This window comes from Chiloscyllium punctatum, chromosome 23, assembly GCF_047496795.1.
Source record: "Chiloscyllium punctatum isolate Juve2018m chromosome 23, sChiPun1.3, whole genome shotgun sequence".
Classification (NCBI taxonomy): domain Eukaryota; kingdom Metazoa; phylum Chordata; class Chondrichthyes; order Orectolobiformes; family Hemiscylliidae; genus Chiloscyllium; species Chiloscyllium punctatum.
Genome location: NC_092761.1, coordinates 90980885 through 91004666, shown reverse-complemented (window position 1 = coordinate 91004666; position 23782 = coordinate 90980885). Strand labels below are relative to the sequence as shown.

At 40.3% G+C, this 23782-nt stretch overlaps 1 protein-coding gene across 1 annotated transcript; it reads left to right on the top strand.

The window, feature by feature from the left end:
• Positions 1–605: 605 nt before the first annotated feature.
• Positions 606–23782, top strand: cxcr5 (chemokine (C-X-C motif) receptor 5). The gene is made up of 2 exons (XM_072593466.1): positions 606–749; positions 22614–23782. The coding sequence occupies exons 1-2, from the start codon at positions 711–713 to the stop codon at positions 23670–23672; spliced, it is 1098 nt and encodes a 365-aa protein (XP_072449567.1). The 5' UTR covers positions 606–710; the 3' UTR covers positions 23673–23782.

The following is a 23782-nucleotide window of genomic DNA, read 5'->3' as shown; positions in this document are numbered from 1 at the left end:
CTTAGGAATCTTCTCCAGTCACAAGCTGCTGCCCCTTACCCTATAGTTTGTTGCTTGTATCTCATTCCCTCTGTTGCACTATTTGAACTATTCCATCAGTCACTGTACCTGTAGCTCTTTGACTCAATGCCTTTGTACTTTGCCTCCAAAATCTTTTTCAAAATCAGGTTTTCAATCAATGTATTTAGGTTTTTCCTATATTTATCTTAACTTTGCCTCAGATTATACTCTTCCCTGTTAATTAATCATTATGACATTCCTATCCTTTGGGTCACTGTCTCTTCCCTGTTTAAGTACTTAGGAGAAAGGATGTTTTAATTTTAGGAATAAAGAGGTCATGTACAGAAATGAATACACTTCAGTACTTAATTGTCTGTGAAGCAATTTGAGATATCCTGACATTGGGCAGGTGCTATATGAATGTAATTCTTTCTTTCAACTGCTCTGAAAAGCTGCTTACGGTCATGTTGTCTAATGCAGATTCTTTATGCAAATCAAGGAATAAAAGGGAAAATTGACAGTGGCACCCACTCCTCCCCCTTACATTATTTGTCAGACAGGAAGAGTGTCAATCATTTGAAAAAAACACCTTTGCACACCAGATTCTGGTGTTGAGCAGCAGTTCTGAGTATTCAGAAGGGACAATAATGTATTAGTGCAACTCACAGACAATTCAGCAACATATCAGTAACGTCGATTACCTGGTGTAAATGTCCAAGATGAGATTCGTCATGGGAAACCTAACTGATGTAAGTATTCCTTATTTGCCAGTACTGAGGTATGATGAGGAACACTGGTAACAATTTGAGAAACAGTCCGACCGTCTCTTTAGCTTTGTTTGGAGCTTTTAATTCTAGCAGTAGAATTGATTAATAAGCTGGGGAAATAAAGACTGTGAATACAACTGTCTGTAGAGTGTAGTTTGTAATTTTGCATGGTGCAATTCTTTTAGGTAACCCACTCTACGTTCTGATGGTATTTATTAATATGAGCAATTTACTGTTCAGGTGTAATCTTAGGACTCATTTCCAATTTGATTGTTCATCTATTCACTGATCTCAGTGGGTTGGGAATCTTTGGAATTCTCTACCCAAGGGTTGTGACTTTTCAGTTTTTAAGCATAATGGAAAACAAGATCAATCGATTGTTTTTTAATTGCGTATTCTAGTTATTTTTCATCAAGATGTTTAGGGCACACTACAGAAAAGGTGGGACTTGAACATGGACATTCTCACTCAGTGGTAGGAACACTACAACCGTGTCACAAGAGTCCTGTTAAAGTGTTGTATTATGAGTTTATGGCCCCCAGTTCTAGACTGCCCAGCCAGGAGAAATCACTTCTCAGTAAATGCCCTCTCAAGATAATTTTATGTATTGGTAGGATTACCTCGCAAATGCCAGAGATTACAGGCCCATTTGACTCAATCCATTCTCAGAAATCCTCTTATTCCAGGAATCTAGCAAATTGTTGGGTCAACTGGTCTGAAGTAAGAATATCTTTCTTGAGGTAGGAGACTGAAAGTGTACACAATGGCCTCACCAATCTCCTGCAGAGTTGCAGCAAGATTTTCTTATTTTTGTACTCAACTCCTTTGTAATAAAGGCTAACAGAATTTTGTCTTTCTAATTGTCTGCTATACCCGTCTATTACCTTTGTACATTTCTTATATGAGAACACCCAAATCTCTCTGAACGCTGACATTTACTTGATTATCAGTTAGAAGAAAAAAAGATTTTCTATCCTTCACTCCAAAATGAATAATGTTACATACCCCCATTTTTAAAAAAAACGTTTATGGGATTTACATATCACATTTATAGCCTATTGCTAATTGCTATGGAAAAGGTGGTGGTGAGCTGACTTCTTAAATGACTGCAGTCCTCTATGTCTAAGGGACAGGGTTGTAAGGAAAAGACTTTCAGGATTTTGATCCAATGACTCTGAAAGAGTAGAGATAGAATTCCGATCAGGATGGTATTATTTTTGGAGGGGAATTGTAGGTGATGATGTTCCTGTGTATGTTCTGCCCTTGTCCTTCTATGTGGTATAGGTTTGGAAGGCACTGTCAGAAGAATGTAAGCTCTCAGAGCAGATGTAGGAATTTCAGTCCCTCAAGCCTGATCTGCCATTCAATACAATCATGGCTGATCTCATCTTGGCCTCAATTCCACTTTCCTGCCTGCTTTCTGTAACCCTTCAACTTGATGCTAATTACAAATCTATCTCCTCCTTAAATTTACTCAGTGCCCCAGCATCACCACACATCCAGCACATGGAATTGAGGGAAATTTGGCAAGGTGGACTAGAAATTGGTTTAGTACAAGGACATAAAGGGTAGTGGTAGAAGGCTGTTTGAAGCTGGTGTCCAGTGGTGTACCATAAGGATCAGAATGGGACCGTTGTTGTTTGTTACATACATAGATGATATTGATGAAAAGGTGGGGGGGGGGGGGGGGGGGGGCTAATCAATATGCAGATAACACTAATGTTGTTAGAGTGGTTAATAGTGAAGAAGAAGGTTGTAAGTTACAGGAAAATATAGATAAGTTGTACAGATGGGCAGACGAATGGCAGATGCTATTTAAACCTGATAAGTGCAAAGTGATGCACTTTGGAATAAGAAACAAGATAAAGAAGTATTTAATGAACAGCAGGACATTGGGTAGCTTAGAGGAACAGAAGGATATTATTGGGGTAATTATTCATAGATCCCTGAAGTCAGCAGAATACATGAATAGGATAGATAAGAAGGCACATGCAACACTTACTTTCATCAGTTATATTATAGAGTACAAGAGCAAGGAGTCATGTTGTACAGAGCATTGATCAGACCACAGCTGGAGTACTGTGTGCAGTTCTGGTCATCTCACTACAGGAAGGATGTGATAGCACTAGAGAGGGGACAGAGGAGGTTCATGAGGATGTTGCCTGAGATGGAAAAATTGAGCTATAAGGAGAGATTAGATGGGCTTCAATTGATTTCTTTACATCAGAGAAAACAAGGGGGGATATGATTGAGGACAATTTTGGAGAGTCAGGAAGCTAGTTACTCACCGCAGAATGTTTAGCCTCTGACCTGCTCTTGTAGCCACAGTATTTACATGGGTTGGTCCTGTTTGTTTCTGGTCATTAGTAACCTCTAGGATGTTGATTGTGTGGGATTTAGCAATTGTAATGCTATTGAATGCCATGGTGAAAGTGTTAAATTCTCTCTTACTGAACATGGTCAATGTTTAGCACTACTGCAGTATAGATGTTACTTCCACTTAACAGCCCGAACATGTATTTTGTCCAAGTACATGCTTCAATTTCTGCGGAGTCGCAAATGATTAGATTAGATTAGATTAGATTAGATTAGATTAGATTACTTACAGTGTGGAAACAGGCCCTTCGGCCCAACAAGTCCATACCGCCCCGCCGAAGTGCAACCCACCCGTACCCTTACATCTACCCCTTAACTAACACTACGGGCAATTTAGCATGGCCAATTCACCTGACCTGCACATCTTTAGATTCTGCAGGAATTGGTCCACATCTCCAATTCAGATCTTACAATGAAGGGAAGGTCTTCATTGAAGGTAATTGGGTTTAGGAGATGACATTGAGGAACTCCTACAGCAATGTTCTCTGTCACCTTTGTTCCTAGTCACATTACCTCACCATAACCCTATTGCTTCTTTATCTTTATCACAGCTTACCTTCTTAATTAGCTTTGAACTGTTAGCAAATTTAGACATATTATACTCAGCCTGAGCATCCAAGACATTAAATTAAATTGTAAATAGCCTTTACCCAAATATTGATCCTTTTGCTTTGTTAATAACAAGATGACAATACAAATGCCCTGTTTATTTCAACTCTGTTTCCATTCTTTAACCAATTCTTTATCCATGCCAGATCTTGTACAACACCATACTGAGTCCCTATTGAAAATCCAACCTAATCTCACTGGTTCTGAAGAAGAATCATACTGGACTCAAAACGTTACCTCTATTTCACTCTCCACAGATGCTGCCAGACCTGCTGAATTTTTCCAGTGTTTTCTGTTTTTGTTCTGAATCCCCTGGTTTCCCTTTATGAAGCTGCTATGTAAATTTGCAAGAGATAAATTTGTCAAACATGATATCCCTTTCACCATGTTTGCTGTGCTTTATCATATTATGATTTTCTATGTGTCATATTTCCTAATTTCCAAAGTTTTGGTCAATAATGAATTATGGGTTGTGAAGCTTGGGTCATTCTGAAAGAGGAAGAAGAGAAAATCGTCAGCTTAGTCATGTGTTTCTTAAGAACAAACCTAATGGTGAACTGGGTGGAGGAACAAGAGCTCTAACAAAGCAGTACGAAATGCACCTGGAAGGACAAGCTAAAACTTACAGAGTATCAAAAAGAAGGTAGTCATTCAGATATGTTCATTTAGAAGCCTAATTACCACCTGAAGGATTAATGAAAAAGCAGCAAGAGACCATGAGAAGGAAGCAACAAGGCAACATCAAAGACCAGCCTAACCAGAACTCCAACAGTTAGGTTGTTCACTGTTGCTATGGTCAAAACGTTTGCAGACTGCGGTTGCCTCTGACGTATGGCATGGCTCTTAGATGATAACAACAGTTATATCAGGTTAACCTGCTCTGTAGGTCCCTGATTTCATTCTCCGTGTTTTCTTAAGTAGCCATATTATATTTGCTATCATTCAATCCCCCGAGATTGCTTCCGCACCCAGGGAATTTAGGAAGATCACAATTAGTGATATCTATTATCTTCCTAACCATATCATTTCAAACCCTAGTATACAGGTTGTCAGGTCCAGGGAATGCATCAACATTTGGTCCCATTTATTTCTCTGATACTTTCTCTGATGCTATTTTTGGTATGTTTTGTTATCCTCTGCAGCGAAGACAGACAAAACATTTTTTCATATCTGCATCATTTCTTTATTCTCCATTGTAATTTCTCCAGTCTCAGAAATCATTTTCTTCATTTACTTTTGCTTAATCTCTTTTAACTTACTTACAAAATCTATCTATTTTTATATTTCTGGCTAATTTACTGTCATATTTTATTTTCCTCTCTTTATCAATATTTTACTTGTGCTTTACAGGTATCTAAAACTCTTGCAATCCGGAGGATTATTAGTCTTCTCTGAATATTTTCTCCCTTTAATCCCATACTGTCTGGAACCCCTTTAGATAATTAGATCCACAGATGGATCTCATGGATTGCTTTCCCTATTTATATTTTTATTTCTCAATGTCCACATTTGCTCTTTTGCTTTCAAAACTTTTAATCAAATTTCCCATACAACTTCAACAAATTTGACCCCCTATCTGATCTACTTTAAGTTAAAAATAGGTAAAATCAGATCTTTACCTGCAGCATGAACCACCACAAGTAAATGAGGCAAAAGGTGACATCGTCTTCCATCTCTGAACCAAATTGTCAACTTTACTTCTTTATTTATGTCAGGCACTGTTGAAGGTATTCTGTGTGCCAGATGATGGTGTTTCCCACTATCTTCCCATTAACTTGCATCATACTATATTTTCAACTCAGTCTCAGGATGTTGCTGCCATTGATACCCATTTTTTGCCAAGCACTAATGGGGCTACATCAACTCTACTAGTGTCAGACTGGAGTTAAGCAGAGTTCAGAGCACATATGGTTGGTGGTTCCCTTACCAAAAGAACATTAAGTGAACCAACCTTTATTTTACAAACACTTAGGACCATAGAGTATAGCATGAAAACAGATCCTTTGGCCCAACTCCTCCATGCCCACCAGATATCCTAACCTAATCTGCCAGCATTTGGTCCATATCCCTCTAAACCTTTCCTATTCACATACCCATCTGGACGCCTTTTAAATTGTATAATTGTACCAGTCTCCACCACTTCCTCTGGCAGTTCATTCCACACACGTACCACTCTCTGTGTGAAAAAGTTGCCCCTTAGGTTCCTTTTAAATTTTTCCCCTCTCACCTTAAACCTATGGCCTCCGGTTCTGGACTCTCTCACGTCAGGGAAAAGACCATTTCTATTTACCCTATCCATGACCCTCATGATTTTATAAACCTCGATAAAGTCACCCCTCAGCCTCCAACACTCCAGGGAAAACAGTCCCAGCCTGTTCAGCCTCTCCCTATAACTCAAATTCTCCAACCCTGGCAATATCCTTGTAAATCTTTTCTGAACCCTCTCACGTTTCACAACATCCTTCCGATAGCAGTGAGACCAGAATTGCACACAATGTTCCAAAAGTGGTCTAACCAATGTCCTGTACAGCTGCAATGTGACCTCTCAACTTCATGGTCAATTCAACTGCTGCAACTTTGCTATTTCCAAAATTAAGAAAGATTTTGATTTCAAATGATCAAACTGCCCAATATAAGAAGCGAACCCAGGTCATCTGGAAATGCCTTTAAGAATCTGGGCACTAACTATACAATCTTCATTTACATAATGACTTTAAAGTAATAAATTATCCCAAGGCACTTCTAAGTCAAAAGAAATATTGAGCCACAGAAGAAGATATCAAGACAGGTGTTTAAGAACTTGGTTAAATTGTAGGCTTTAAGGAGTGTATTAAAAAGAGGAAGGTGAGGGAGAAAGGCAGACAGGGAGATAAGTTCTGAAGCATCTGAAGGTTCACTCACCACGGGGGAAGAGATTAAAATCAGAGATGCCAACTAAGCCAGAATTGGAGGAATGTAGAGGAGTTGTAGGGCAGAGAAGGCCATAGAGTTGGGAAAAAAAATCAGGCCAAGGAGGAATTTGAAAACATAGTTGAGAATTTTAAAATGGCTAATTACTCGTCTGGGAGCCAATAGATTTCATGGACATAGGGAGAATGGAAAGATTAACACAGGACTTGATTGGAGTTCAAATAGAGGCATCAGTTCTTTGGATGAGCTCATGTTTCCAGATGCTGCGAGATAGAAGCCAACACTAATAGAAAAAAGAGTCAGTGCGTGTACAGCATAAAGATTAACCGAGAAAACAACCACTGCTACGGTAGTGTTTTTCGCACACGTACTCACTGTTCCAGTGAGGTATTCATTCTGATTAGTTTGTTCAGAATTGTAAAATCAGTGTTGCTGAATCTATCCATTATCATTCTGATCAAACAATGAGGGAAAATGTTCACGCATTGAGTTCCAGTATAATATGTTGCAATGTCACAGGGTCAGTACTGAGGTGTGCACAGCACAGTTGGAGGGTCAATACTCAGGGAGTGCTGCACTATTGGAGAGTCAGTACTGAGGGCTTGTTATACTATTGGAGGATCAGTACTAAAGGATTGAGCATTGAGCCAATACTGAGGGGGTGCTACACAGTCAAAGGGTCAGTACTGAGGGAGTGCTTCTTTGTCAAAGGTGTGTCTTTCAGATCAGACATTAAACCAAGGTCCAATCTGCCTTCTCAAGTTACTTTTTAATTCTTTTATTGGAGGTTGGTGTTGCTGGCAGTGCCAGTTGTCTATCCCTAATTGCACTTAAGAAGCGGACATGAAAAATTCTATGACATAATTTTTAAAAAGAGCAAGGAAGTGCTCCTTATTGTCCAGGACACAATATGTACCCTTCAACCATTAATAACAACCAGAATATCTGGTCATTAATATATTGCTATCTGTGGCATCTTTCTTAAATTGTACAAATTGGCTGTCATGTTTCCCACAACTCGGCACCGCCCTCATGACCTATCCTACCTGTCCCTCTTCCTTCCCAGCTATCCACTCCACCCTCTCCACCGACCTATCACAGTTACCTTCCACCTGCACCTACCTATCACCCTCCCACCAACCTACCCCCAGCCCTATCCCCATCTCCCTATTTATCTCTCAGCTCCCTTCCCCCTCCACATTCCTGATGAAGGGCTCATGTCCAAAACGTCCATTCTCCTGCTCCTCGAATGCTGCCTGACCAGCTGTACTTTTCCAGCACAACACTTTTTGACTATATTTCCGATATTACAATAATGACTGCTCCAATAAAAGGTTTTTCACTGATGGTAAAATGCTACAGTACATTCTAAGGTATTTTAGAAATGCATGTTTAATATTTATTATAAATTGAGAACATCAGGAATGAAGGATAGTGCATTTAACTTACAGCAGCTCCATGACCTTTGTAGAGAGAAAACAAAGTCAACATTTCGAGTCTAGTGACCCTTCTTCAGAAAATTGACTGTCTGAAGAAGAGTCACCAGACTGAAACGTTACCTCTGTTTCTCTTCACAGATGCCTTTTGAGCGTCTCCAGCAATTTCTATTTTTGTTTCAAACTTCCAGCATCCACAGTTATCTGTTTTGTTTTAACTCTATAACTTTGCTGCTCTCTATGTATAGGTGTATATTGGAGTGATCAGGAGCTAGACACAGGAAAGGAAAAGGGCTGCACCATCAGAAAGTCCAAATCAAAATCAAATTGTTGAATCTACAGTGGTTCGTCCAGAATTTCAAATAGACTGTACAGGATGTGAGTTTATCCTATACAGTGATGCTGTACAGTGTGTATATATAACTGGTCTTGTACAACCAGCAGTTGCACTTATACAGTACAGCACTTTAACAGAGGAAAAAGTATCTTGTGTCACCTTAGAAAGAGAAGCTTTCAAATATTTATGTCAACTCCGTCACCAATACTGCCAACTTCTGTTTTGGAAATGTTACTGATTCTGCTTCTGTATCTTCTGTACCTTCTGCACCATCCACTACTGAAACCCTCATCTCTGTCTTTGCTCTAGTTGTGACTATTCTGATTGGTTTTCCATCTTGCACCTTTCATAAAAATGGACACATCCAAACTCTGTTGCCCATGTTCTAAATTGCACCTAACTCACCCTCTGCACAACGACCAATGTTAGCTTTTGGTCTGGTAGTGCATAAATTTTACAAATTTCATCCCCATTTTCCATTTCTCCATGGCTTTTTCCATCTGTAGCTCAATACCGTGAATGTGCTGGACTGGGTGGACAAAGTTAAAAATCACACATGTCGAAGTGTGTAGTGCTGGAAAAGCACAGCTGGTCAGGCAGCATCCGAGGAGCAGGAAAATTGCATTTCGAGCATAAGCCCTTCATCAGGAATAAGGCTTTGGGCCAAGGCGGCTGAGAGATAAATGGGTGGGGGGGTGGGACAGGGTGGGAATGCGATAAGTAGATGAAGGTAAGGGTGAAAGTGATAGGTCGGCGAGGAGGGTGGAGCAGACAGGTGGGAATGAAGATGGAGAGGTAGGACCATTCATGAGAGTGGTGCCAAATTGTCAGGTTGGGACTGGGATAAGGTGGGGGTAGGGGTAATGGGGAAACTGCTGAAATCCACATTGATCCCTTGTGGTTGGAGGGTTCCAGGGTGGAAGACAAAGCATTCTTCATCCAGGCGTCGGGTGGTTAGGGTTTGGCGATGGAGGAGACCCAGGACCTGCATGTCCTTGGTGGAGTGGGAGGGGGAGTTAAAGTGTTCAGCTACAGGGTGGTAGGGTTGGTTAAGTGCGGGTGTCCCGGAGATGTTCTCTGAAATGATCCGCAACTTGGCATCCTGTCTCCCCAATGTAGAAAACATCACAAAGAATACAACGGATACAGTAGATGCTGTGTGTGGAAGTACTGGTAAATTTCTATTGATGTGGAAGGATCCTTTGGAGCCTTGGATGGAGGTGAGGGAGGGAGGTGTAGGCGCAGGTTTTGGACTTTTTGAGGTGGCAGGGGAAGGTGCTGGGAGTGGAGGGGGGTTGGTGGGGCTCGTGGACCTGACAAGGGCGTCGTGGAGGGAGTGGTCTCTCCAAAACGCAGATAGAGGTGGGGAGGGAAATATATCTCTATTGATGGGGCTGTTTGTAGGTGGCAGAAATAGTGGACGATGATGCGATGTATCCAAGGTCAGTGAGGTGGAAGATGAGGACCAGTCTTATCATAAGACACAGAATTTTGCTTTAAATTCTGTGTTTTATGATCCTGCACCACAGCTACCTGATGAAGGAGCAGAGCTCTTGAAAGCTTGTACTTCCAAATAAACCTGTTGGATTATAACCTGGTGTTATGTGATTTTTAACTTTATCTCAATAAGGTTTTCTAGTTTACACTTCTCGCTGCTCTCTCCCTAGAGACCTGTACTAATTCTAAACTAATCCCTCTGCCCACTAAATCCCTATACCCCTGTATTAATCCCAAATTACTCCCACTGTATTTCTGCTTCAAAAATCCATTAAATTTTCCCTGAAAAGGCTTGCTATTTTCCGCCTTAGTGATTCCATGTGGAGAAAACATTCTATGCTTCGATAAAAACAATTTCTCCAACTTTCCCTGTCACTGTTGTGGGACAGGATCGAATTAAGACTAAAACATTAGTGTCCTCATCACTGACTGTGATTGGCTGATGGAATTAGTTTTTGTGCAATGCTGACCAAACATAGAATTATCATGACTGCTTAATGGCTCAAAATAATCCAAATTGGGCTTTTACTGAATGACTATCAAAGGACCTTTAAAGCAACTGAGAATTATGGTGGTTTCAGAAATAAGTAGCATGAGATATAAGACACAGTTGTCTCAAAATAGAGTCTCTAAATGAGTAAGGTTCTGATTTGACCCGTTTCATTTAGATTCTGGAACACTTGTTTTCAGTCTCCCGGGACTGTGGTGAAGATTCTTCTGTTTCTGAGGCCGCAGATGATAAATTAGCTTGTCAATGCCTCATTCTGGGCACAGCAGCTGTCATCCCCAGCTTAGTGGGGGAGGATGTTAGTCTCTATAAATCTGTGCATCCTTTTCCCACGCAGTGCTGTTAGGTTCCTTCCACATCCTCCCCACACAAATTCTTGATAACCGTCCATGATCTTCTTCTCCTTTGGCTCTTATCTATCCTCTGAAATGGCCTGGCAAGCTCCTCAATTGTAACACATGGCTAAAATCATCTGGAAGTAATGAAATTGGTTGGAACAATTGGCATCAACCTAGGGATCAGAAACAACAATGGCAAACATAGCCCTGTTGACCCTCCATAATCCTCCTCATTGTTGTAACCGGTGCCAAAATTGTGAGAACTATCTTACCAAATGGTCAAGCAACAGTCTGACATAGTCATACTCACAGAATCAAAACTATAATGTCCCAGACACTACAGCCATCATCCCTGGATATGTCCTGTATCATCAGCAAGACAGGATCAGCAGAGGTGACAACACATATAAAGACAGGAGGGAATCTCCTTCAAAGTCCTCACTGAACAAAGAATTCTCCTGCTGATTATCAAGTACTGCACCCCTTCTTCTGATGAATCAGTATTCTTTTATGTTGAACAACAATTAGAGGATGCACTGACAATGGCTTGGGGGTAGAATTGACTCTGGTTGGAGGACCTGAACTGAATGAGGTGGCTGAGTCTTAAAGTATATAATTGCTAGACTGGATCTATGGCAGACAGTCAAGGCAAAACAAATTTGACTTCATCCTCACCAATCTGCAAATGCATTTGTTTATGTTAGTTTCAGTAGGAGGAATCACTGCGTGGTCCTTGTGGAAATGAAATCCTGTCTTTACATTGATGATCCATTCTGGTGTGTTGTGTGTCAGTACGATCATGCTAAAATGGACAGATCGAGACAAATGGACAGAAATGCAAATTTCTGAGCTGGCATATCCCCATTACCATCAAGTCTAGGAATCAGCCAGGTTCACTGGAGAGTGCAGGAGGGCGTGCCAGGCACACTGAGAAATGATATATCAACCTTACTGAATCTATAAAGGCAGGATGTCTATGGTACCAAACTTAAACGTCAATTGATAAACAGAGTTAAGCATTGCAGTTCTCCCACATCCAATTGTGAGTGGTAGTGGACAATTAAATCACTTACTGGAACATAAGAACATCAGAAATACGGGCAAGAGTAGACCACTTGGTCTCTCAAAGCTGCTGTGCCATCAAACAAGATCATGGCTGCTCTACCCAAACTTCAACTCCTTTCTTGCCCAGTCCATCAGAGTCCTCGACTCCCTGATATTTGAACAAAAAATCTACCTCCGTTTAAATATTTTCAGTGATCTAGCCTCAGCAACATTCTGGTAGAGAATTCCAGGCTTTCACCACCTTCTAAGAGAATAAATTCCTTCAGCTCTCAGTTTTAGAAGGGTTTATATTTATTCTGAACTATGTTCCCCCCCTCCAAGTTCAAGATTCTCCCATTAGTGGAAACATCTCAATATGTACTCCATCAAACTCCATTTGAATTTCTGTATTTCAAAAGATCACTCCTCATTCTAGTAAACTCTAAGGAATAAAGGCTAATCTGTTTAGCCATTCTTGGTTCATCTGAATCTTTTTTGAACTGCCTTCAATGCCAGTCGATACTTTCCTAAATACAAGGACTGAATCGGTACACAGTACCTCTAGGTGTAGTTTCACCTACACCCAGTACAGTTGGAACAAGGCTTCCCTGTTTTAAAATACCAACCCCCATGGAATAAATACCAAAGTCCATTTGTTTTCTTAATGACTTGCTGCAGCTGCATGCTAACTCTTAGAGTTTCATGTTCAAGAGTGTCCAGATCCCTTGGTGCTTTAATTTTTTGGAGTCATTCTCCATCTAAGTAATAGCTTACCCTTTAATTCTTCCTACCAAAATGTATGTCCTCATACTTTCCTACATTAACTCCAAGATTTTTCCCCCTTCCTCAATCTATATCCCCTTGCGTTTCCTTACATCACAACATGCCCTCCCACCTATTTTCATATCATAGGCAAATCTAGATGTGTTACACTCTGCTCCATTAATGTATGTAGTAAATAAGTGGGCCCCTAGGACTGATACTTGTGTCATTGCATTAGTTATGCAATATGGTAGTGTTAGGGTTAAGGTTTTCAACCTGAAAAAAATCCATTAATCCCACTCTGTCTTTTGTGTGTTCACCAAACCACAATCCATACTAATACATTACCCCAATACTTTGAGCACTTTTCTTGTGCAATAATCTTTTATGTGGCATCTTATTCAATGGCCTTTTGGAAATACAAATACACTACATCTACTAGTGTTTGTCACATCTGAGAAATCCTTAGGCAAATAATTGGAAGTTGTGAGGTGAATCCATGGGTTTTATGAAGGTTCACAAGGTCAATACAGAGAAAGGCACTTGTATAGAGTGCAAGAGAGTTGTAGCTCTGACTGCAGATGTGAAAAATGCATACCTGAGAATTACAGAGAATTCTTGTCAAAATTCTGTGGGGATAATCTGAAGAAACTGTTCAATAAATCTTCTCAGGTCAAAGTTCACTAAACCAATCAAAGTTCAATAAAGTAACCTGATTGACTCAAACTAATTGAAGCTGAAGGAGTTCCTGAATATTACTATATGACTCTAATGAAGAAGTGGAGACATCTTACAGGCCAGTAGGCAAAGAGTAATGACGGTTGACCTTATAGTGGTACCTCTCAAATATTGTCAAGAAAGAATAAGGGTAGCCCTATTCCTATAGTCAGACGTGCAGGAATCTGAAAGATGCAAATATATTTAAGTTTTATGGCCAGCTCTTCACCAGGACATTAGGCATGTTATACAAAACTGCACTACGTGCTAGGTGGTGGGAAAATAATAACGTCATGGATTGGTAAAGTAAGCATTAATTTCCATGCCAGTTTTGAGGAACCATTTAGTAAAGTGTGGATTGTGTCAGTCCTTTAGCAAAAACAAAAGCAGGATACAGTATATCCTTACAATCAGGGATATAACTGCTCAATTCCTAGAGGTCATATTCCCTTGAGATCAATTACTGATAAAGTAGTGGTGGAAAAATTAACTCATTTCTTTACCAAAAATGAATTACTGATGAAGATCAATCCATTCAGCTTGCCACCCACAGACACAGAGAGCTTTGGAAAGGTACAAACCCTCAAAATGATAATCAGGGCACATTGTCTTGGGACTGGAATTTCTTTTGTTTGTCACACAGGGTTTACCTAATGAATTGACTAGCCTGCTGACTTAGTTTATGAACATAAAGTAAGGGGACCTTTGAAATTAAGTATACTGCGTGCAATTCTGGCCTTTCTGCTTTAGGAAGGAAGTTGTGAAACATGAAAAGGTTCAGTAAAGATTTACAAGGATGTGGCCAGGGTTGGAGGGTTTGAGCTACAGGGAGAGGCTGAATAGGCTGGGGCTGTTTTCCCTAAAGTGTCGGAGGCTGAGGGGTGACATTATAGAGATTCATCAAATAAGTAGCATGGATAGGGTGAATATCCAAGGTCATTTCCTCAGGTTGGGGAGTCTAAAACTAGAGGGCATAGGTTTAAGGTAAGAGGGGGGGATTTAAAATGGAGTTGAGGGACAACTTTTTCAGGCAGAGGGTGGTTCGTGTATGGAATGAACTGTCAGAGGAAGTGGGGGAGGCTGGTTCAGTTTCAACATTTAAAATGCATCTGGATGGGTAAATGAATAGGAAGGGTTTAGAGGGATATGGGCCAAATGCTGGCAAATGGGGCTGGATTTATTTAGGATATCTGGGATACATGGACGAGTAGGATCAAAGGGTCTGTTTCCATGCTGTATGGCTCTATGACTCAATAAAGAAACAGAACAGGTCATCATGTTCAACTATGCATAAATGTTCCAGGACCAGCTCACTGGAGCCTGGAAAGTAGCTCAGAGACACATAAAAGCATCACAAAAAAAACCATGGGACAATGGGCTAATATATTTGCCAAATCCCGACTAGTTCAAACATGGAATTGGTATTACTGCCTTTACAAGGTAAACCATTGAAAGCACAGGCCATTGGTCCAAGCAGAATTATCAGAAGGACTGTGAAAGTAATTGTCTAATTAACACCTCAGATTCCTAGGGGAAAAAAAATTGGCTGTGTCAAAACAATCTGTTGAAGCAGTATCATTTTTTGGAGAATGATATGGTAATGAGATTGGTGGGAGATAAAGGGATACTGGCGAGTCATCCACAGCTAAAGGAATATCAGCTCATCTCACATCAGACCTTCTCAATGTTGAATGATGCCATTCAGACTGAAAAATGTTCCAGCAACTCTTTAGACACTGGTGAATCAAGTGGTAGCTTGATTTCTAAATTGTGTAGATAATTTTATGATGTACTGGTATACGTTAACATTTGAAATGGTCACTTAGAACAAATAGAAGTTTTCTTTAAGAAATTGTAGTCAGCAAGGATCAGTGCTGGGTCTACTACGTTTTGCTATTTAGACAAATGATTTTGATGGATACATAGGAAGTATAGTTAGTAAGTTTGCAGATGACACCAAAATTGGAGGTGTAGTGAACAGCAAAAAAGGTTACCTCAGATTACAACGGAATCATGATCAGATGGGCAAATGGGCTGAGGAGTAGCAGATGGAGTTTAATTCAGATAAACATGGAGTGCTGCATTTTGGAAAAGCAAATCAGGGAAGGACTTATACACTTAATGGTAAGGTTCTGGGGAGTGTTGCTGAACAAAGAGACCTTGGAGTGCAGGTTAAGAAGGCATTTGGCATGCTTTCCTTTATCGGTCAGAGCATTGAGTATCAGAATTGGGAGGTCATGTTGCGTCTGTACACAATATTGCTTAGGCCACTTTTGGAATATTGCATGCAATTCTGGTCTCCTTCGAATTGGAATGACATTATGAAACTTGAAACGTTTCAGAAAAGATTTACAAGGATGTTACCAGGGTTGGAGGATTTGAGCTACGGGAGAGGTTGAATAGGTTGGGGCTGTTTCCCCTGAAGCATCAGAGGCTGTGGGATGACCTCATAGAGATTTATAAAATAATGAGGGGCATGGATAGGATAAATAGACAAAGTCTCTTCCCTGGAGTGGGGGGGAGTCCAGAACCAGAGGGCATAGGTTTAGGGTGAGAGGGGAAAGATATAAAAGAGACCTAAGGGGCAGCTTTTTCACGCAGAGGATGGTACGTGTATGGAATGAGCTGCCAGAGGAATTGGTGGAGGCTGGTACAATTGCAACATTTAAAAGGCAACGGGATGGGTATATGACTAGGAAGGGTTTGGAGGGATATGGGCCAAGTGCTGGCAATTGGGACTAGATTACATTAGGATATCTGGTCGCATGGACGAGATGGACCGAAGGGTCTGTTTCCATGCTGTATATCTCTATGACTCCATGATTATGATTTGGTGATAAACCTTGCACAAAGTGAACTTGCAAACTCAGTGGTAACCTACCAGGGCATATTGTATGGTGAGGACAAGTTCTGCCAAAGAGTGAAAAAGTACAAGAATTGTAACTAAGCGTTCCCAGGCCCTAAAACTAAATGGAAAATATTGATTGTGGTGATAAAGTGGTAATGTTGCAATATTTGTAATGAAGGACTAGAGTAATGCTTTGGGGACATGGGTTTAAATCCCATATTGATGACTGGTAGAAACTCAATTTATGAATCTGGAATTTAAAGATAATCCTAGGAATGGTGAAAATGCATTTTATAGAGGCAATGTAGTGGTAATATCACTTGCCTAGTATTCCAGAGCCCAATGTTCTAAGGACATGGGTTCAGATCCCACCTTGGAAGATGGTAACATCTCAATTCATTCAAATATAATTATTCAAATGGTAACCATTGTCAATTCTTGTCTTATATTTTGAAAAATCTGTTTTTCTAATGTTCATATATTATTGCTAGGCAGAAAAATCAGAGAATATTGGGGTGATTAGGAATATGGAATTCAAAGTGTAAACAAATCAGCCATGATCTTATTGAATGGGGAAGCAGGCTCATGCTTTACTTCCGCTCTGACTTTGTATGTTTGAGAGTTTTGGGGATTCATGGATGTTATAGCAAGCTTGTACAAATTTGTTAATACTGTAATTATTCCACGAATAATTCTCTCCAAAAGAAAGCCAAAGCAGCATGGTCATTGGATTGCCAAGCATCTTTTGAGAATTTAAAAGTCATTCTGATCACTAAACTGGTGTTGGCTATACCAAACTTCATTAAGGTCTTCAAGGAGTAATTGATCCTTGTGATCTGGGATTTGGTGCAGTCCATTACATCAAGGTGGGTTGCCATAAAGAAGCCAGTGAAATACTTTCCTAAGTAAAATCTAAATCAACTCCAAGAAAAATACCTTACACTAGTAAAGTAAACTAAGAGATTGCTAGTGACTGTTAAGCATTTTGAAATATAGGTCCTATGTCTACATATAATGATCATAATCCTCAAGCCTCTGCCTATTTCAATGGAGCTTGCTATTTCAGCCTTATCGCTTCAAACTTGTTTATAATATGGGGGAAAAATTGCAATTTTTATGCTTTGCCAAAAATGTTTAAATTATCTAAGTACTTAGAAGGGATCAGAGATAATTGTATAACATACGAGTAAAGAGCAAGTGAGAATATGTATATAAATGTGTCCACTTTTTATTAATTTTTGTCTTCTCCAGAAAAGTGAGTGTGTTTGTGAGAATGTGTTTTGGGGATATTTAGAGGGTTAAGTATTTATACTTCTATATTACTGACTGTGTATGTTAACAAATCATTGCATCTTCTTTGTATTAGTTTTGTTTTCACCATAAACCAATAATTGTGTTATTAAGAAACTTGGTGCTAGATATATTATTTATAATGCATATGTATTTTATGTGGTATATAAGTACCACCTTGACAACCATACAAGTTATTTTTATTGAATGTTGTGACCATGTGGAACAGTAGGACTAGGGTGATGGTGCAATCGCCCAGCTTAAGTTATAACATAAACCAAGCCTTTGAAGTTGTGTTAGAACCTCCACCCCTCCCTGCCCCACATATACACACATACACAAACAAACACAATATATATACATTTATAGACTATGGGGAATGGAAAATGGAGGATTAGAATGATTGCAAAGGCTTTTATGCTGTGACTTTTTGGAAGTCAAGAGGTTGAAGAGAACTGGGATTGCCTGCTGCTTACCAAAGTCCACTGACTATGAAATCTTCTCAAAAGAAGGTAAAATATAGGTAACTTATTTTGATTGTTGGACTTGGAAAAACACTTATAATCTGTGCTGCTCATTGCATTGCAAAAGCCACTGGACTGAGGTATACATTTGTTCAGTCACATTATAGGTAGTTGTTGGAGAAGTCATAGAATTATCGAGTCATTTGGCATGGAAACTAACCCTTCAGTCCAACTTGTCCGTACCGACCAGACATCCCAATCTGGCCTGGTCCCATTTCCCTCTAAACCCCTTTCATTGATATACCCATCTAGATGCCTTTTACATGTTGTAATTGTACCAGCCTCCACTTCTTCCTCTGGCAGCTCATTCCATACACCACCATTCTTCTTATGAAAAATTGCCCCTCAGGTCTCTTTTAAATCTTTCCCCTCTCACCTTAAACCTCTGCCCTCTTGTTTTGGAGTCCATCCCCCTAGGAAAAATACCTTGGCTATTCACCCTATCCATGCCCACCATGATCTTATAAACCTCTATAAGATCATCTCTCAGCCTCCAGTGCTGCAGGGAAAAAAGCCCTAGCATTTTCAGTGTCTCCCTACAACTCAAACCCTCCAGTCCCAGCAACATCCTCATAAATCTTTTCTGTAAGGTAAAATGTAGGTTCATTATTTAGGTTCATAAAGTTTCATAAGGGCAGTATGGTGCCTCAGTGGTTAGCACTGCTGCCTCACAGCACCAGGGGTCCCAGGTTCGATTCCAGCCTTGGGTGATTGTCTGTGTGGAGTTTGCACATTCTCCCCATGTCTGCGTGGATTTCCACTGGGTGTTCTGGTTTCCTCCAATAGTCCAAAGATATGCAGGTTAGGTGAATTGGCCATGCTACATTGCCCATAGTGTTCAGTGATGTGTAGGTTAGATGCATTAGTCAGGGAAATTGTAGCGTAATAGGGAGAGGAATGGTTCTGGGTGGGTTGCTCTTCAGAGAATCGGTGTAGACTTGTTGGGCCAAATGACCTGTTTCCACACTGTAGGGATTCTGTGAGATTCAATGAGAAGTTTAACAACATCCTTCCTATAGAAGGGCAATCAGAATTGTATACCAGAATTACAGTTCTAAAAGCGGCCTTACCAATGTCCTGCACAACCATAACATGATGTCCCATCTCCTTTACTCCTATAATATTCTAGAAGACCAATGAAGGCAAGCATGCCAAATGCTTTCTTCACCACCCTGTCTACCTGCGACTCCACTTTCAAGGAACTATGTACCTGTGCCCCTAGATCTCTTTGTTCAGCAACATTCCCCAGGGCCCTACCATTAACTGTGTAAGTCCAGCCCTGGTCTGCCTTACCAAAATGTTGCCAAGGAAAGATTGGTATTTTTGCATGCTCTGTCCTTCAGTGAAGTGTTTCTGAGTCCTGTAAGTTTCATGTATTAGCGCCCCTAACTATTTTCTAGCTGAATCTGAAATCTGGTTTGAAGATCATCCATCACTCTATGACCAATAGAAATTAGACTAGATTAGATTACTTACAGCATGGAAATAGGCCCTTTGGCCCAACAAGTCCACACCGACCCTCCGAAGAGCAACCCACCCGACCCATTCCCCTACATTTACCCCTTCACCTAACAATAGGGGCAATTTAGCATGGCCAATTCACCTAACCTGCACATCTTTGGACTGTGGGAGGAAACTGGAGCACCCGGAGGGAACCCACGCAGACACAGGGAGAATGTGCAAACTCCACACAGACAGTTGCCTGAGGCGGGATAGGATCTCATTGATGGGAAATCACAGGAACTATGGGAGGTCAACCCATTCTATCTCTGCATTTGACCAGTTTGGATGTTATTCTCTTTTTTGCTTACTTTTTCCCACTCATAATCACTCTGCAGAGCTGTTTCCTTTTGTTCTGTCTTAATATTAATGGGTGTGTGTGTGTTTGGGATGAGGGTGATAAAGTTTAATCTTACACAGGATCTTATTTGATCATTGATCTTGTTCTTTAATAAATGTGTTATTTTCGTGTTTCCTGAAGAAACTCAGTGAAAGTGTCTCTTGTTCCAGTTAACATAATAAAGAGAAACAAGCTGATCATTTTGGTGATTAAATAGAACATTTATAAGTTCAGTACAGCTCATGTAATAGTGGACCTTGATTTCCATCACACTCTTAATGTGTCTTAATGTGTAGATAAACTATTTCCTCTGGTAGGGAATTCAGAAAAGGAGATAGAACCTCAAATTAGATCCAGGCAGATCAGGGACCATGTCAGGAGGCAACTGTTCAAACAGAGGATAGTGGGAATCTGGATCTCTCTCCCTCAATAAGCTGTTGAGAATAGGGAGGGTCTATTGAAAATTTCAAAACTGATATTGATAGATGTGATGTAAATTCATGGAACTGAAATATTAACTCTGTTTCTCTCTTCACAGCAATTCTCTGATTGGGTGAGTATTTCCAGCATTTTGTTTTAAGAATATTTGTTTGGCGTTGATAGATTTATCCAGGTTTTGAGGGTTCTGGTTTCGAGGTGAGGTATATTGGAGATGTGATCAATGGCACAGGTTATCCATTGATTGTACTGAATGGTGAAATAGGCTCAAGGAGGAATGGTCTGCTCTTACTTCTCAGCATGCCAACTTGAAATTGTAAAGTTCTCCACCTCCCCCATGAAATAATTAGAGCTTCATCCCCAAGAAATGTCTTGCTCATCAATTACATTGAAAAATGTAAAAAAATGATAATATTAGAGACTGAAGTGTTTGGTTGGTGATTGGAGGCTTTCTGATCAATATAGTAAACATATGGATATTGAGTGCACTGACATTATCCTGAACCAATCCCCATATAGTTACAGATTTCATCAGAAGATGATGCTAACTTGCCCTATACTTAAGGTGAAAGTGACAAGGACCCAATCTCAGAGCTGTGTCTAGGGGCTCTTGTGATGCAGTGATAGTGTCCTTACTTACAGCCCAGGAGACCCAGGTGTTACGACACTGGGTAAATCCCTTAGCAACACAGAAAAGATTTATCTTGTACAGTAATCTGTGAAAATTCAAGAGGCCAATAACTATTTAAAGTAAAAATTAACAACTTTATTTCTTAAAATATAACAGAGAATAATTAACTAACACTATTTACAACTCCTTTCTCTCACCTATTGTCAGAAACATTTGCCCAATAGGTTAGAGATCACAAAGCACAGCTCGAAGTGAAATTGACAAACACTTTATTGCAAGCGATATCGGTGGAAGAGAAACAGACTAGGCTGACACAGAACTGACAATCTGTACAGGTAGATCAGAATTTCTCTTCCCAGAACTGAGGATGAGACCAATTATTTACAATAATGCTGCACAATAAGGCTGATTAAGAAATGGGGAAAATACAATGTATCTGGAAATGGAGTAATCTAGTTACAAGGATGCTAATTGGAAAACAGTTATCAGATGAATGTTCTGTTCCTTCACACAATGTAACATCCTGACAGTATCGATGGTTCCATTCCTCTTCACAGGTAGGTGTTCATGTCTCCTCTGAAGTGGTGAGGTGCTTCCATTGTCCTATGCCTGGAGCATGTCCTTGCTGATGCCTCTCTGTCTGACCTGCTCTTTGTGTGGCTTTGGTATTGCTGGGTTGCAAAACTGCCCTTGGGGCTTTGAGATATCTGTGGTGCTGTGTCATTGTTAGTGAGCTTGAAGTGTATTCCCTTGTCTGGAAGGGCTGTCTGATTTGGCTTGTAAGTTTGCGTGTGCATTCTGGGTGTTTTTTGGTACCGTTGGCCAATTTTGCTTTTGTGGGCCTATTGTGGATTGGTAGGGTGGCAGATCTTTTCCCACACCCATCTCCTCCTTTCCCTTCTATAATACTGGTCTGATAAAACCCCCAATTAAGATTTACCAACAATTCAAATTTCAAAACCAGCCAGCTGTCGAATCTTCTCTTTGTATCTTCCTCTTTCTTCTTTTCTTCTTCTTAGGGTTTCTGTTTCACAGGTCACTGATCGTTAAAGATACTTTTAAGAGAGCTATTCTCTGGGCAGCTTGCATGTGTTGGTGGCTTAGCAGTTCCTCCAACTGTTCAATTTGCCCCAGTCTTATACCCCTAAAGCATTGGATTGTGTCATTAGCTTTTAATATTGTCAATATACTAAATTCAAACTTAATTGGAGTTTGGTAATTTTTGGGAGATAATTTAACTGGATTGGCCTAAATTAAATTTGTTTTTTTTTGTCTCGAGGCAACCAGCTACACTAGCTGCTAGACCAAAAGGTTACATTGTATCTTATTCAGAACACTTGGAGTGTCATGTAGTTCTGCTAGCTTTTAACTTTCTAAAAGGTACAGTACACCCACATCTTCATAACACAGGTTCAAGAACCACATGCTCCAGAGTTGTGCAATAACATTTTTAGGGCCATCATGTGACACAGTGGTAGTCTCCATACCCCTGGATAAGAAGGCCCAGGTTCACATCCTACCTACTCCACAGGTGTGTGATAACATCTCCAAAAATGTTGGTAAGAAAAATAAGTTAAATTTTTTTAAAAGTCTAAGGTCAGATCTGTAAATAAGAACTGCTCACTTGGTAGCAATCAAGACAGGAATTTGTAGGAAGAATAAGGTAGACATAATTGCAAATTAATTTTTTTTAAACCATTTTCAGTTCAGTGTTTGCGATTTTTATTCTTTCTGATTTCAGGAATACTTGTATGAAAATTTTACAGAGGACATGGTATATGAAGAAACGTACTGCCCTGAAGAAGATGAAACCCCCAAGTATTTCCGGAAAGTTCTTGTCCCCTTGCTTTATTTTTTAGTTTTCTTGTTCGGGACCATTGGCAATGGCTTGGTGTTGCTGATCCTGCTACGTTACAGGCACTTCCGGACTCCGACTGACAATTACTTGCTGCACCTGGCAATGGCTGATCTTCTCCTTGTCCTGGGCCTTCCTTTCATTGCTATGGAAAATATTTTGGGGTGGCGCTTCAAAACTTTCCTTTGTAAAGTGATAGGTTCCCTTCACAAGCTCAACTTCTTCTGCAACAGTCTGCTTTTAGGGTGCATCAGCTTTGACCGGTACCTGGCAATTGTCTATGCGGTCCAAACCTACAAAAAACGCAAAGCCCGGTATGTGCACCTGGTCTGCTCAGCTGTCTGGGCCATAGGATTCATCCTTCAAATTCCAACTCTTGTCTTCTTAAAAGTTGAGACAAAGTTTCCAGAAAACATTTCCAAATGCACCTACCCATCAGATGACATCAGGGCGAACGACTGGCTCTTGGCCGAGCAAATCCTGTACCATGGTATTGGCTTTTCCTTGCCACTTGTTGTCATGTGTTACTGTTACACCAAAGTGATTCAAACTCTGTGCAAGGCCCAGAACTTTGAGAGGCATAAGGCCGTCAAGATGGTGCTGATGGTCACTGTCATGTTTTTCATCTGCTGGTCTCCTTACAATGTGGCAATTATCATCAAGACACTGCGATCACTGGATGTGTTCATTGCTGACTGTGAGTTCTACAGAAAACTGGCCTTTGCCATTGTTCTGTCAGAGAGTGTCGGCTTCAGTCACAGCTGTCTCAACCCAATCCTCTATGTGTTTATTGGTGTCAAATTCAGAAATGACATTTTGAAACTTCTGAGAGAGATTGGCTGTATTAGTCAAGCCACCATGGACAGTCACTTCCATCTGAAACGTGCTGGGAAGAATGGGAATCCATCTGTCTCTGACAATACCACCTCCTGGTCTAATGTTTAAACATGGCAGTTGTTCTAGTCAGAGATTGACAGGAACTGCAAAATGGTAGGATTAATAAATTGAGGTGGAAGATGTTACTTTTTTTTAATAAATCAACCTGTTACAACACA